Source organism: Elgaria multicarinata, chromosome 8, assembly GCF_023053635.1.
Source record: "Elgaria multicarinata webbii isolate HBS135686 ecotype San Diego chromosome 8, rElgMul1.1.pri, whole genome shotgun sequence".
Taxonomy (NCBI): Eukaryota; Metazoa; Chordata; class Lepidosauria; order Squamata; family Anguidae; genus Elgaria; species Elgaria multicarinata.
The window spans coordinates 35,258,333-35,274,457 of NC_086178.1; the positions used below are offsets into that span (position 1 = coordinate 35,258,333).

Here is a 16,125-nt window from a genome sequence, read left to right on the forward strand (position 1 = left end):
AGAAGGCTTGAGTTTCTTTATATCAAAATGATGAGCGATATGAATGGGGAGGGGGGAACACGAAACTTTGCCTGGCATTTGACATAATCCAAATTATATCCACTCTCAGCCTGTTCATACTTCCACCCAACAGGGAGAGTCCTGGCATGGACTAGATCAGTCACCTGTTGCTGAAGGTTCTGGTGGCATCTTTAGGCATTGACTTAGGGGCTAAAATTCTGCTGATTTGGCTTTAGATTAGAAACTGAGCTTGACATTTTGTTCTGTTGTTCTTCATTTTTTTCTTTACTTTCCTTCCATTTTGTTCACTTTATTTTCTCTCTGCTTTTTTCACTGTTCCCTATGCTTGCAATACTCCCCCAGACAGGACCAAACTAGATGTGATACTAATTGTGTGAACACAGTTTTAATAAAAATAACAAGCATCAATAGCAGCTGGGACAGAGGATGTTCCCAAGCACATCACATCTTGGGAGGAAAGGAGAGTTTAATCCTACTCCCCATTCCATCACGGTTATGATTAAAATCCTCCGCCACTAATGTTACTATTTGCATTAGGAGGGAATCCTCAGCTACTTCCCCTGCCTAAACTAAGAGAGATGTTTTATGCCTTGGTACTAAGATACTCCAACATATTAGTATTAGGGGATTGCCACCTTTGTGCCAAGGTATCCTTGACTAGTGCAGTTCAGGAATTCATCAGTCATATGCAGAATTTGGTGTCTTGTTTTGAGTGATGAAGCACTGTTGGTGGGAGACTTTGTAACAGCTCCATTGTCATGGAAAAGATTAGTACCTTATGAAAGTGAGCATTGTGGTGATGCTCTCTGGACTCTGTATAGGTATGGAACTAGTTAAGATGATCTGCCCTCCAAAGATGGATGGACCCAGGAGGTTCCTTCCAGTGGTGGCTGGTGCATACTGTGGCTAGTAGGGCAGAGCCAACAGTCACCAGAGACAGAGCCAACTACATCTAGTTTATTACCTTCCTAATCTCCTCTCTTGCAAGGTTTAAGTACACCTAAACAAGATATAGTGATGGTCATCAATTTAGATGGCTTTAAAAGGGAGTTGGATAAATTCCTGGCGCACAAAGCTATCAATGGCTACTAGTCCTGATGGTGATGTGCTACTTCTAATATCAGAGGCAGTAACCCCATATACACCAGCTTCTGAGGAACACGGGCAGAAGGGTGCTGTTGCAACCATATCCTGCTTGTGCGTTCCTGGTCGACAGCTGGTTGGCCACTGTGTGAACAGAATGCTGGACCAGATGGACCCTTGGTCTGATCCAGCATGGCTCTTATGTTCTTAATGCATTACAATTAACTAAATGGAAGAAAAATGCATTACGGTGGTTCAGAAGGGTTGGTTTCTGTCCCACTTGGAAAAAATATATATGGGCACCCTGATCTTCCAGTTAGGCACACCAGTCCTTGAACAAAGAGTTTGGCCCAGAGCTTTTAGTCTGAGAAAAAGAGATTACTCACAGTAAAATCCATTACACTGCCCGGCCTCAATCCGATGCACACTCACATCACAGTAAGACCCATTGGACAAAGTGGGACTTACTTTTCAGTGAATTTCATAGGATTGAGGAGGGGAAAATAAACCCTAGGAGGGATCAAGCTTGCATTAAGGGAGAGTTTGGGTCTGATCACAATGCCACATTAAAGCACTCCTTTTATTCACATACATCTGATCTGATCCCAACAACATGCAGAAGCATTCTGTTGACCTCACATTGCCCTGTTCCACCAGCAAACCATTGCATAGCATCCAAAATCCATCTCCTTACATGACCATCTTCGCAGCCCTATAGAATCATAGAATAGTAGAGTTGGATGGGACCTAAAAGGCCATCGAGTCCAACCCCGTGCTCAATGCAGGAATCCACCCTACAGCATACCTGACAGATGGTTGTCCAGCTGCCTCTTGAATGACTCTAGTGTGGGAGAGCCCACAACCTCCCTAGGTAACTGGTTCCATTGTTGTACTGCTCTAACACTCAGGAAGTTTTTCCTGATGTCCAGCTGGAATCTGACTTCGTGTAACTTGAGCCCATTATTCCGTGTCCTGCACTCTAGGAGGATCGATAAGAGATCGTGGCCCTCCTCTGTGTGACAACCTTTCAAGTATTTGAAGAGTGCTATCATGTCTCCCCTCAATCTTCTCTTCTCCAGGCTAAACATGCCCAGTTCTTTCAGTCTCTCTTCATAGGGCTTTGTTTCCAGACAAAGCCCAGATCATCCTGGTTGCCCTCCTCTGAACACGCTCCAGCTTGTCTGCATCCTTCTTGAAGTGTGGTGCCCAGAACTGGATGCAATACTCTAGATGAGGCCTAACCAGGGCCGAATAGAGAGGAACCAGTATCCCCTGCCCCATACCTCCTCAGAAGTAACTGTAAGAAGTGGCACAGTACAAAAATCCACTTTATGACTGTCTACTCACAAGTAAGAAAACTGGATCACCCCAGAGAAATTGTCCAAGCAAAAGAAATCTAACAGGTTTTTGGGGGGAGTTAAATACACAACTTAGGAATGCAACATAATGCCTTCCTCTGGGCTGCTGCTTTAATTTTACTGGCTGAGGAAATAGCTACTGGCTACCTTGCCGTCAGGTGTGCTGACATACTAATCACTAAATCACAGTTACACACACTCTCAGATTAATTACATGAATGACTTGTGCCCTGCCTGCGCCCACGCTACTGTGTCAGTGTGAGAGTGCAGTGAATTGCCCCAGGTGCTGTTTCCTTTATGCATGCGTGGGCCAATGATTTAAAGAAAAGTGGCAGATGGATTGACTGGAGGTGTTGGACCGTATTTCCCTTTCTCTGCCAATACTCTCCTGGGTCACTTGGTAGTGAAAATGCCCAAATAAGGCATCCAGAGAGTTCAGGACTGGTGCCTGAAGAAATGAAGAGGAAGACGCAAACATCCCCAGAACTCTGCTCCTTTGTGCAACAGGCAGAGCAGCTCCAGAGTTATTTTTTAAAAAACTAGTTCTGTAGTTGTGGCCATGCTGGGGTTGGGACATGGGTGGGGCTATGCCCCATATACCAAAATGAACTGACCCTGGCTTCTTTCCAGATTGCCAATCTGACTGATTGTCAATCTGACTGACTATCCTGTTGAAACCCTTGTCAATAAGGAGTTGATACAATATCTCTGAGGTACCTTCTCCATGGGCAAGAGCCTGTGTTTCTCCCTGGTGTTTCCCCCAGGAAAATCAGAGTGCTTTTATTACTTTCACAATCTCCAGTCCAATACCAGTGCCCATGAACCTCCATTTGGAAATGCCATTGGCTCAGGTGTATCAGATACATGTACACACATGGACTACACCCACACTTTGTGTGATTGTGAAAAATATCAAATGTTTCCCATGACCCCCATTTATTACATTTATATCCCAACTTTTTCCTCCTTGAGGAACCCAAGGCAGCAGACATAATCCCTCCTCCTTTCCATTTTATCCTCACAACAACAACCCTGTGAGGTAGGTTGGGCTGAGAGGTTGTGACTGGCCAAAAGTCACCCAGTGAGCTTCATGGCTGAGTGAGAACTAGACCCCAGATCTCCCAACTCCCAGCCCAACACTCTAACCACTACACCACATTGGCTCTCAAGACATACAGTGTTTAACCTGAGTGGGTGAGGTGAAACAAGGTCACGGTGGGGGGGGGGAGGATAAACCAGTACTTTTACCATTCAGACTGCCTTCCAGAAATAGAATAGCATGGTCTGTTCTGACTTTTATACTGTTAGTTTTACTCTACCCTGTGCCTGTTTGGTGCATTCTCTTCCTCTTCCTGTTGTTTTATTATGATTTTATTAGAATGTAAGCCTATGCGGCAGGGTTTTGCTATTTTATTGTTTTACTCTGTACAGCACCATGTGCATTGATGGCGCTATATAAATAAATAGTAGTAGTAATAATAATAATAATAATAATAATAATAATAATAATGGCTCTGGGCAATCTACCACCTCCTGTAATAGTGAACTCAGGCAATGGTGGTGCCAATGTCAGTATGACTGCGAATCCACTCTGGGTTTCAGGCAGAAGATGCTATCCATGGACCACAATACCTGATGGAACGCCTCTCCCGATGTGAATATACCCAGACACTACGTTCAACATCTAAGGTCCTCCTCCGGGTGCCTACTCCGAGAGAGGCTCAGAGTGTGGCAACAAGGGACAGGGCCTTTTCGGTGGTGGCCCCCAGACTATGGAATGATCTCCCTGACGAGGCTTGCCTGGCGCCAACACTGCTATATTTCCGGCGCCAAGTTAAGACTGTCCTCTTTGCCCAGGCATATAGCAGCACATCTAAATTACCCACATGTTTTGGGTTTTTTAAACAGTTTTTAATGCTTTATGTGTGTATGTTCTGTGTTTTAGAATTTTAAATTTTGTATACTTGTTTTAATCTTAATTTTAGAATTTCTGTAAACCACCCAGAGAGACCTGGCTATGGGAGCGGTATATAAGTGCAATAAATAAATAAATGGTGCAAAGTGGATTCACAGCCCCACTGACACTGGAGCCACCAGCCTCCACTGAACTCAGGTACTGAGCTAGGATGGCTATGTAACCAAAACGGGACTAACGAGAGACAAAAGAGGGGTATTGGTATGCTTAGGGAAAGCCCAAGGTTTTCAGAAATAGAAAAAAAAAACTTCATGGGGTGGGGAGGGAAGAACCTGTGGGTACAATTCCACACATACACACACAGCCCAGAGGACAGTACATGGGGGAGGGGGGGAATTGGGGAGGGGGGATGGAATAGAATATCCTGAAAGGGGGCCTGTCTGGCTGGAACATTTGGTTTCAGGTTACGTGCAGACCTCCTTTATGAAGATGCTGTGAATTTTGCTGACAAGAGTGATAAAGGTGGTTTGTCTGAAGATGGAAAAGAAATGTTTCTACATGTACATGTGGGTGGGGGGATACATTTTAAGGAGGGGAACTAATTATACTTCATTTTTCTTCAGGAAGGCAGACTCCGTAAGCATTAAACATTTCGGTGATCTTGGCATCAAAAGTAATTCAGCTGTGTAGAGAGGCCAGAAATGTACTAGGCCAGTGATTGCTTCAGGCATATTTACACAAATCCACACCTTGATAAGGAACACTTCTAAATCACATTAAAATTCCATTAGTTCCGGCATCCTGTTTCCGGGAGTGGCCAGACAGATATTTGAAGGAGGCCCACAAGCAAGGCCTGGAGGCAACAGCACTACCCCAGTGCTCTCCCCTCCCCCAACAAACAATATTTTGGTGGCGCTTAGCTCTGGAATTTATTTGCAGTCCGAAGGCTCAGCCCTGGAACACGGGGATGGAACAAAAAAGTCAGGCATGCCTCTGAGCGTATGCAGAGTTCCATCAATTCCCTCCTCATGGAGGGAATCCACAGGCTGCCTAAGGCCTTTCAAGAACGCTCTAATTTTAGAAAAGAAGGGCTATTGCATATTATTGAAGATACATTTAGCAATGTTATATAAAAACGGTTTCCGCTGCAGGGACGAATCCAGCTATCTGCCGGTGCTGTTTCAGCTTCCACTTCTTGCTCTTGCCAGTGCTATTGTGCAGGGGCATAGACGTTTCCATTTTTCAAAAAGAGGGGCTAGGCTTATTTGTTTACATTTATGTATATATTTCTATTTCTGGAAACCATCCTTCATCAACAATGGATCCCAGAAAGTTTAAAGCCACATATTAAAAGAACAAGTACTCAACCAAAATGAACATTTAAATTATAATGTTATAGTTTACACACTACCCCATCATCCATAGTCCTATACAATAGACAAGTGTTCTTCAAACTTTCCCCCCACAACCCAGTGCAGTAATATCACACACCCTAAAGTCCCTCGTCCTGTGCTTAGTCTGAAAATAGAAGACATGTACTGTCCTTTTGACTCATTAGTCAAGATTTACTGTATTAATTTAATGAGATTCTTTATAATTAAGTTCCAAAAAGCTCTCTGGAAATTACTTCTAAGTAAACATTCTATTTATTTATTACATTTATATACCGCCCCATAGCCGAAGCTCTCTGGGCGGTTTACAAAAGTTGCATAAGTTTAGGTACCTAAAAGTGTTTAGTGGTAGCTGGATTGTGCTATTATCTGTATATTTATGATTTTATATTGTTCAGACATATTTAAAAGACAACCCCTCCACACACACTGTAATTCCTAAATTGGCAACCTTTTATCCTGAGCTTTATCACACCAGCGTTATACCGTGCAATCACTGTGAATTGCATGCAAAGGACTCTGAAGTTTTCCAGTTTATAATCTGCTTTGACTGTGAAGTACTCCCAGGCATCCTGCTTTAATTGTGCTATAAAGCCAAAAGACCCCACCGACTTTTTGATACTACTTTTGGAGAGAATCATTTGTTGTTTTCCTAGCGGCCACTGGGAGCGCAGGAGCAGGATTTGATACTTTTAAGCTTCAAATTAAACAAACGCTTACATCTGTGTAAGTGTTAAAGATAAAGACATCAAAATTGGCACAGTAATAGAGATAAAGGAGAGCTTTAAGTATACCAAATTTGAATCGGATTGGGTCATCCGTTGGTTTTTTACATTTCCCCCCTTAAACCCTTTTCCTGGTATGCAAAGGATCTTAGGAGCGCTACCGCCCGGGGCGTGATTTAGCAACAACAACGACAGCTAAACGCTGTAGGGGATAATTCGAGGGAAACAGGTAGCTGGGATGAGGCTACATGTAAGACGTGAGAGGTAGGAGGAAATGAATCTGGCAAAGGCTGACCCTGACACCAAAAGAGACACCGCTTTTGTTTTGCGAAGAGAACTGCTGGGCAGCTGAGGAGGAAGCTGACTTGGCTTGGAGGACCTTGAGATCGAGCACAGCTCCCTCCGGGAAATGTCGGTGCGGGCTTGAGCCCCGCCCCGAGCTTTGCGCCCGTGCTCGCCTTTTCCTCGGTTGCCTCCCCCGAGTGGCGGTGTTTGCTTTTCGCTCTCTTTTCCCAGCCCCTCCTTTCTTCGCTTCAGTTCCCAGGGAGGGTCTGTAACGAGGCGTCCTGGCTGGGCCCTCGGTGCTTCTAAGCCCGCGGTTGGCGACCGCAGCAGCCAACGGAGATCGAGCACTAACCACCAAGGTATTGATTGCTTTCCCCGGGGTTTCAGCTCACCAGCGAGCGGCGGAGGATGCTGGGTAGAGGTAGGGGTCAAAAGTAATCTGACAGGCGTGATTACCAATGACCAACCAGCCGCGGGGCGCCTCCTCCGCGCCCCGCAAGTCCCAGAAAGTTACGAGCAAACGGAAGGCTGGGAAACAGGAAAATCGATGGTGGTGGGGTTTGCCCTAGAGAGAGAGTGGGTTCCGGTCACCCGTGCGCGACACAGTCCAAAACCCGACAGGTGCAGCTTTCCTCCCGTTGCGGCAGGCTGGGAGAAGCTTCACCAGTGGATCTTCTGCCTGCAGGCGAGCTATTCCAGCCACGCAGCGCGTCTCTCCGAAACGAAGTGGCAACCAAGGAGCTGAGCGGTTGTCTCAGTTATGTCGTGTGTGTGTGTGGTTTAAAAGTCTGTTCTTAATATAAAAATTATAATCATTGCGGTGATCAAGGCCATCTCCTTTTCTCCATGAGATGAAAAATAAATAGTAAAAGAAAGCCAGGGATGGTGGGGAGACTGTTTATTGCCTTTTGAAGAAATGTGCCACTTGTGGCTCTCTAGATACTGTTGGAGTGCAACACCCATCAGTTTCAGCCAGCAGTGCTAGGGGTCAGGGGTGATGGGAGTTGTAGTCCAACAAAGATGCACGTTCCCCACCCTTAAGGATTAGAGAGGGGGGGAAGGATGATATTGAGCAGACAAGCTGAGAATGAAAGGGTTAAAGAGTCACCTTCCCGCAGCCCCTTACAGGAAATCTGAGATTGGGGTGGGGTGCTGGAGTGGAAAAATGAGCAATGTTTGCTCTGCCTCTCAACCAACATCAGTCCAGAAATCTGTTGTATTATATAAGGATTGGGCAGGAGGCTATAGCGCCTGTGTCTCTCTGCTCTTTATTTGGCTTTCAGACAGTCAAAGTTAGTCATGACTTAAGTCCCATTGAAAGTGGCGTTAATCGCAACAGGTTCAGCTTTCCCTTCGGGTGCCTTATCTACCCAAATAAAAGCTCCATCCCGTGAGCATTTTATTGTACACTCGTTACTGGTACTCACAGAGTTTGCTCAGGTCCCTCACATGACGTCGTCTACCTCCTACACGCCTTCCGGCTCTTCTGGCCTTCCTTGTGCAACAACAAAAACCCCTCTTTAAGTCCGATGTTTTATTTTTTTTAACTCAGAATCGCTGCTCTCTCCTGCTGTGTGCAGGAACAGCAGCGCCATTAGAGCAGCAGACTCAATGGGCCTCGTGCTGGTTCTGTAGGAACTGAGGAATGAAAACATGGGTGGAGAAGCGAAAGTAGGGAGTGTGTTACCCCCAGTGTGATGGAGCTCTAAGTCTGTACTGGATTGCGGTCCTTTCGCTGGCTTGGTGCCCTTGTGTTTTGTTCATTTATAAATGGCTCCAAATGAGTCATGGATTTTTCTCAGAGCAGAACTCGCAGCTGCCAAGGATATTGAACTATTGTCTGGTAAATCTTCTTAAGGTGAGGAAAGAGGGAGAACGGGTTCCTGCCTTTTTGGCCAAGAGGGGATTTTAGCACTGAGAAGAGGTGTACCTTACACTGGATGAGGCCCGTAGGACCGGAAACTATGAACCTTTTAAGCAGTGGCTCTTGTCTTTCGCCACAGCTACTGTGGGCACATGATATCCTTGGGCAGCTGCCCTCATAGGGCCCACTGCTGAGGCCTCTGCTAGGGGAGAAAAACGTCCCATCCTGGTGCTCCAGGCTTAGCACCCAAAGCCTGCGTCCCCCAGCTGTTTATATTTCTTACCAGCCCCCTGACACAATGTCACTCTGCAGCACATTCTGTGGGTCACTGAAATCACCACGAGCCTCCCAGTGCTGCTTGGAGTACTGCTGCTGTCTGCCATCAATGTAGGGCCACCAACAAAAGTACCTTGCCCAAAGGTACTTTTGCCCATAGTCATTTCAAACCCTCAGCCAGTCTCTTGTTTTCCATACTAAGAACAAATTACTAACATTTGCATATCTTTCTGTCATGTTAGCCAAAACATCATTGCATAGACTAGCAGGTGGTTAAGTGCAAAAAAGGGCCATCAATGCTTGTGGAGAAGAGGGAATTTCTGCAGGAGTTGTTGGTCATGCAAGCGCCCTCTTCTACGCAACTATTAAGGCACGGGAGCCCTTCCCTCCTCCTGTCGAGCCACCCTAGTGCAGTGGGATCTGTGTTGCATAGGGAAATGTAATTAAAACATCTTGTGATCTCTTGAACATATTTCCCGTCAGACTTTGGCAATGGCTTCAATGAAGTAAGACATATAGATCTGGTTTGCATAATCACCACATCTTGTGCCAGATCTACACCAAGCAGGATAAAACACTTTGAAAACTGTGTATGGAGTGTACCCAACAGTTGTCAAAATGGTTATAAACCATTTTAAAGCAGTAGTGTAGATCTTGCCCTACTGTGTCTTATTTAATCTGGCACCCATTGGTGCCACAGGCCATGGTGGATTGCAGCACTGAATGCCAGGTCACTATTCTATCCTCCCCACCTGCTTCTTGTGTCATTTGAACCCAGCAAGGTTGACCCTACAACAGGCCATGGGTTCTGGGTGGTTTGTTCACCAAACCAACAAGCCACCCTCTCTGTACAACACAAGAAGTTGCTCCTGGCAAGGGTAATTATGTAAATTGGGCCAGCAGGCACAGGAAGGTTAACAAGTCCCCTTGTGTTGTGTGAACTAGGCCATATTTGGAGTGCAGAACCCCAGCTTCGGGGGCCAAATCCTCCAGGAGTCTTAATCTGGACCTCTGGGGCTTGCCAGAAGGCCACACCCCCTTCCCCCAACTACCAATCAGTTGGTTCCCCCCCCTCCATTTTAAACACTTGAAATCCCTCCCCTACGGCTTAATTTAGCTTTAAGCTAAAATATGTCGGCAATTTTTGGAGTTTTGGTTTTGACCATTTTGTCTTAGGTCACTTCAAGCATACCTGCCACAGGATTACCACCCCCACCCCCACCCCCAATTTGTCCTAAATGGAATTTAGCTCTTGGGCTGGAAGAGATTCTGCATGCCTAGCACCGGGGGGTGGGGGGTTTGCCTAATTGTGGCATGCTATTTCTCTCCCTTACCTTGCTGTTTCTCCCCCTGCTAGGCTCTTGCTGTTTCTCTTTACCACACTGTGTTCTCCCACTCCTAGCCTCTAGCCTCACTATTTCTCTCACTATTCCCCCCCTCTTCCCAGTCCCTTTCCCTGCTCTTTCTCTCCCTCTCACCCCTATTATCCTGCTGTTTTTCCTCCTCCCTGCTCCTACCTTTGCCGTTTTCCTTTCCCTTCCCAGCCCCTTCTCTCATTCTACACACACACACACACACGCACGCACAGAGCATTTCCTAGGCAGGGGCTCTCATGGCACAGGAGAAGGTAGTTCAAGCCCTTCTCCTGTTTGTACTCAATTTCTTGGGTGAATTACTTGTCTTTTGACAAGCCAGGACCTCATGGCAGCCACGATGTAACTTGCCACATCCATTTTGTGGTAGTGCCCACAGCAGTTTTTCAAATTTCCAAATGGGTCCAGAAAGGTTGGAGACTCCTGCACTAACATGTTAGTTTAGATGTGCTCAGGCTAGGGCAGGCCAAATAGAATTTGAATAAAATTCACCCTTACTTTGAAGGTTGTTGTCAATTTCAAAAGCAGTTCCACTGTGGCTGCAGATGGCTGGGTGCTGCCCTTTGATAAAGTCTCTTTAAATATACGGAACTAATGGTGTGGCTCTTTGGATCCCTGCCAATGAAGCAGGGTGTGTGTTGGAAATATAAATATGCACTTTCAACCACACAGTATAAAATGGCACTCTAAACACAATTACAAATGTGGAAAAGAAGGAAGAACCATTATATTTCTTCAAAATAGCCACATCAGGAAATTATGCCACTTCCGCACATCTTTCAGCTGTGGTCAATTAGTATCTGTCAGGGATGCTTTAGGGTGGATTCCTGCATTGAGCAGGGGGTTGGACTCGATGGCCTTGTAGGCCCCTACAAATATAATTCTAATATAAAGTTTCTGAACATGCTTAATTTCTGATTAGTATGTCTCCCATTGGGTTGCTTCATGACTCCACACAGGTCCTTTGTAAGCCTCCATGTAGTAGGAGTGGATGAAACATAGAATCTTAGAATACTGGAATTGGAAGTGGCCTATAAGGCTGTCAAGCCCAACCCACTGCACATTTCATCTGGAATTGCCATGTTTCATTCATTCACTTTTTATGGTATGGAGAGGTGTATAGAGACGTATAGAGATTTAAATGTTATGTTTTTAGTAAAAGAATTTAGATAAAATTTTCTGTTATCACCATTAATACTATTGATAAAGTGGTGTGCATGTGGTGGTATGTTCATCTTTTCTTTTAAGCATTGGGTTATATCCAATATTAGTCCTACTTAGACTAGTACAATTAAAATGAATGAGGCTTAAGTTAGTTATGAACTCTTGTTTATTTAATGGGTATATGTTAAGTAGGACTAATATTGGATATAGCCCCCCTTTTTTGGATTATAGCATTAGAACATCACAATGCAAAATATAACACTATAGCATTACGATGTCTTGCTTCTCTTATGGTTATACTTCCCATTCAATTCACACACAGAGAGAGAGAAGCTTATTAGATCTAATTAAAAGAAAATAGAGTCATAAAGTGGTACCCGTCACAAAGGTTATAGTGAATGTGTGCTCAGCTTCAAATGGTTTCACCCAGAGCAGTGATGGGGCACCTACTGGTGAGCATGGAATTTAGCAGGACATACATGTAGAGAAATTGCAGTACTCCTGATAGTGTGGAAAGACAGTTGCAATTCTACTTGTAGCTTACAACAGAAGAGCAGTGGTTGGGTAACATTAGGAGCCACCCATCTGGTAACTTTGTGTGCTATCTTTATAAAAGCATTGGTCAATATATAACACTTTCCTTTTCTTTTTTTGCCAGTGACTTAACAAAGCAAACTGGGGAAAAATATGTGATCAGTAGTAGAAAAAGCATGGTTGTATTGTAAAACAAATATTTCATTTTTCAGAAACAATTGTACTGGAAACCAAGAAAATGCAAGGTGAATCAAATTATGTTTTATCCATGTCAGTTTTTGATCTTGGAATGTACATTTTCTGCATGGGTTTTCAATGAAGTTTTGCTTGCATGTGCTGGTCTGAAATAGGTGGGTGTTAAACTTTACCCTTGCTGTAGAAGCAGAAATTGTATAGCATGATAGAACCCTACCATACCCCCAACATGGCTTCCATTAGTGTACTGACAGTGTTCTGTCCACTGTATTAGCAGTAAGACCTTTCTGCCATGGAAATGGTACAGGAACAGCACCTTTTACTGAGTTCAGATACAGATCAGAAGCCATTGCAGTTGATGAAACACCAGGGTGATGTGCTCAAAATGCACAGTTATCAAATCAGCTACTGAACAGCCATAGTTAAGTCATTGAGTACATGTTTTTCATGCAAAATGTCCCAGGTTCAATTCTTGGCATCTCTAGGTAGGGCTTAGAGAAAGCCCTCTCTGAAACTTCAGAAAGCTGCCAGTCAGTGTGGGTGATACTGCCCTTGATGGTCGCCTTTAAAGCAAGAAATGTACAGTGTTTATAGATCACTGTTCCATGGCATATCTTGTTTGCAGCCTTTTCAAGATTTTCTAAAGAAATTCTGATTTATCTTGTGCTAGCCATTTCTATGTCTTTATTATATTTTCTGACATTTATTTATTTCCATTTAGTGGATTCACTGGTTGTACGTGTGTGTATATATATACACACACACGCACACACACACACAGAGCAGAATTCTATCTGCATGCCTATCAACTTCCAAATATAGAGGCTGATGGTCATCCTATGCATGGCAGAAGGAGTGCAGAGGTGATCAGCACCTCAGTGCTCATCTCACCCTGCATTTTTGTTAGATGGGTGATTTTGCCCATCTAGCTGGGGCTCTGCAGAATGGGTGGAGAGAGGGCTGGAGGATTCTTTGTAAGCAATCCACCTAAATCCTCACCCCTTCCCACACAGAGAACTGCTCCCTTTCTGTCTCTGACATTGGATCCCAGAATCCAAAAAATCCTATGCCCCACCCCCCGACACTGTCTAGGGGCCATAAATTTGCTCTTCCCAGAAGAAATGTTGTACTTCTTCTTGTTGCAACATGAAACTGTTAGACTTTCATTACTGACGCTTTTACAGTTTGCTTTATTCCTAGTACAGATCTCTTGAAAATCACATCAGCATGTATTGTTTGGGTCAGGGTATCATTAAATTGAACCAAATTTCCTTAGCAAGCTGTGAATGTGAATCTGTTCTGTGCCAATCTCATGACATTTAAAATGACAGGCGCTTTGATAAATACAGGGCCTGGTTTGGACATAACATTAAATGATAGTTTAGCATTATGTGCACAAACTTCCTCCTTCTGCCCATCTCCTACTCCAGGATGGCCGTGAGCAGATCATGTGCGCACTCATGTTCATTTTCAACTAACTGGTTTGTTGTTTGGACAAAAGTGGGAACTGCAGTTTTGTTTATAGTTTTGTTTAAGAACCTCTAAGGACAATGACAGGATAGTAAGACTGCAACCCCATGCACACATATCTGGGAGCAAGGACCATTGAGTCCCATGGGACTTACTTCTCAGTAGATAGGCATAGGATTGCCCTACAGATGTGGCAAAACACAAATTTGTCCCTAGAGTCCCAGGTGACTTAAGTGGCTTGGAGGATCCATTACCAGCTTCAGCTAGCATGCCAGCTACACCAATTCCTGGATAAGGATAGCCTAGCCACTGTGATCCATGCACTGGTGACCTCACAGTTAGACTAGTCTAATGCACTCTATATGGTTTGGAAGTGGCAGCTAGTGCAGAATGCAGTAGGTAGGTCACCTAGCTACACACACATTACACCTGCATTAAAAGAACTGTGCTAGCTACCTACTTGCTACTGAGCCATGTTCAAGGTTTTGTTGCTAACATCCAAAGCCCCAAACAACTCTGGACCAGGATACCTAGCTTGCTGTCTTCTATTGATACACGTACACACAGTTGACCCCTGAGATCTTCTGAAGAGCCCTTACTGGTTATTCCATGGCCAATGGAATATCACTAGGGTCTTCTCAGTGGTGGCACCCATCCTTTGGAAAACTCTCCTATGTGTGACTTGAGAGGAAGAAATAAGGGCAAGTTTTCAATGCCTCTTGAAAACACCCCTATTCACACAGGCTTTCCCTGTTATATTATGATGCTGTTGTTAAATGTTCTTAACTGTTTTACATTATTTATATTTTGTTATCTTGTTTCGATATTGTTATAATGTAAATTGCTAGACATTTTAATATACTAAATGGTATAAAAGTATTAAAATAAATAAATAGTAAATACATTTTATTCTATACCATTAAACAAAATTAATAAAATGTCTATACAATGGTATGTCCTATAATCTGTGATATGATATGCTAACATGCCTGTACATACTGACATCGCTAACACACACAAATATCTACTCTTCCTGCCTTACCTTTCCCACCATCAAAGAGAGCAACCAACAACATCCTATGAAATCAGTGTTAAGAACATTATTACAAAAGTTGTAGAGAGCAGCTTTATAAATTATACTATGCTCTGTGATAACCCAGGCCTTGTTCCCATGGCCTTTCAGACTACCAATTAGTGTAGAGATGTTTGCCAGTTTGATCCTATGATTCCTCACTTATTATCTTTCCCCAATTTGTTAGCTTCCTAAGAGAGTAATTACACCTTAGTTATTTCACCCAAAAGCTCCTTATTTTTAGATACTAGGACTAGAGAGGAGACCATCCTCCGGGATTTTGACTAATGTCTTGTCTAGACTCCATCTGCCATATAAAATCAATGAAGTAAACTTATCAACCTTATTTAATTCTCAGTACCAAACTGTTGAGCTCTTCCAGCTGTTCACGTTGCACTAAATTATGGTTTAATGTTACATCCAAATGCAGCCATGTGACCCAGAGCAGCCACACTAAAAAGAACTGTAACACTGTTACAACTGAAAATGATAAACAATGAATCAGGCAAGCAAATTTGATACAAGTAAAAGAAAATGTCACACAAAAAAGAACTAAGCTATATCAAGTATTTGCTATTGGCCTGAAAATTTCCGAATCAAAATGGCAGTCTCTTAAACTGAACGCTTAATAAACTTATAAATATAAACCTAATATACAGCATTACATTGAATAAGTACTTTCGAATAGACTGAAATTCAATGTTAAAATTCTCAGTACTATTTAAGAATATAATTTTAATCCCCATAAATTTATTTGTTCGTTGATATTTTCAGCATTATATGTAAATACATGGATAGCTTTCTTTTAACACTGTCATTTTCATTATCAGACTTTAATTTGCAAGTGGTTCTCATGAGGGTATGGGGAAAGAATGAGAAAAGATAAGCCTAAATGTCTTTCCCCATTCCTCCAGAAAATGATTCTGCACCTGTACCAACACCTCCAGCGTATCCAGGACCCGGTTATCCAGGACCCGGTTATCCAGGTGTCCAACCTCAATATGGATTTCCTCAACAGGCACCCAGGGTAGCATATCCAGGTAGGCAGTTGGGGCATCTGTTGGTTTTCTAGTTTGACCAGAGAAATCCAAATGTATATGGTGGGAATATCTTCTCCTTTTAGGAGCAAATGGTATTTTAATAAAATGTTAGATTATGTTCTGAACTTGTTTTCAGTTGAAACTGGAGAGACCTCGAACACATCCTCCAGCAATGAGGCAGGGGCCATGTTCATGCAAAATGCTAAGCCAGAATTGCACAGGATTCTGGCTCAATAGTAAGAATCACTCCCACTAGGCTCCTCCTACAAGAGGATGTGGCTAAAGCAGAGGTGGGAAACTTTCTTGGCTCAAGGGCCAGATTGCCACCTGGAAACACCCCAAGAGTTGTGTGCTAGCAG

General features: G+C 43.7%; 1 protein-coding gene across 2 annotated transcripts in view; it reads left to right on the plus strand.

Moving 5' to 3' along the window:
• The first annotated feature begins 12,260 nt into the window (after positions 1–12,260).
• LOC134402588 (phospholipid scramblase 2-like) overlaps positions 12,261–16,125 on the plus strand; it is a 50,803-nt gene continuing 46,938 nt past the window's right edge. The window contains exons 1-2 of one of the 2 annotated variants that reach the window (XM_063132145.1): positions 12,261–12,339; positions 15,641–15,766. In XM_063132145.1, the coding sequence (XP_062988215.1) occupies positions 12,321–12,339; positions 15,641–15,766 (145 nt within the window). In that variant the 5' untranslated portion in view covers positions 12,261–12,320. The remainder of the gene's footprint in view (positions 12,340–15,640; positions 15,767–16,125) is intronic. The other variant, XM_063132143.1, reaches the window with a different exon arrangement.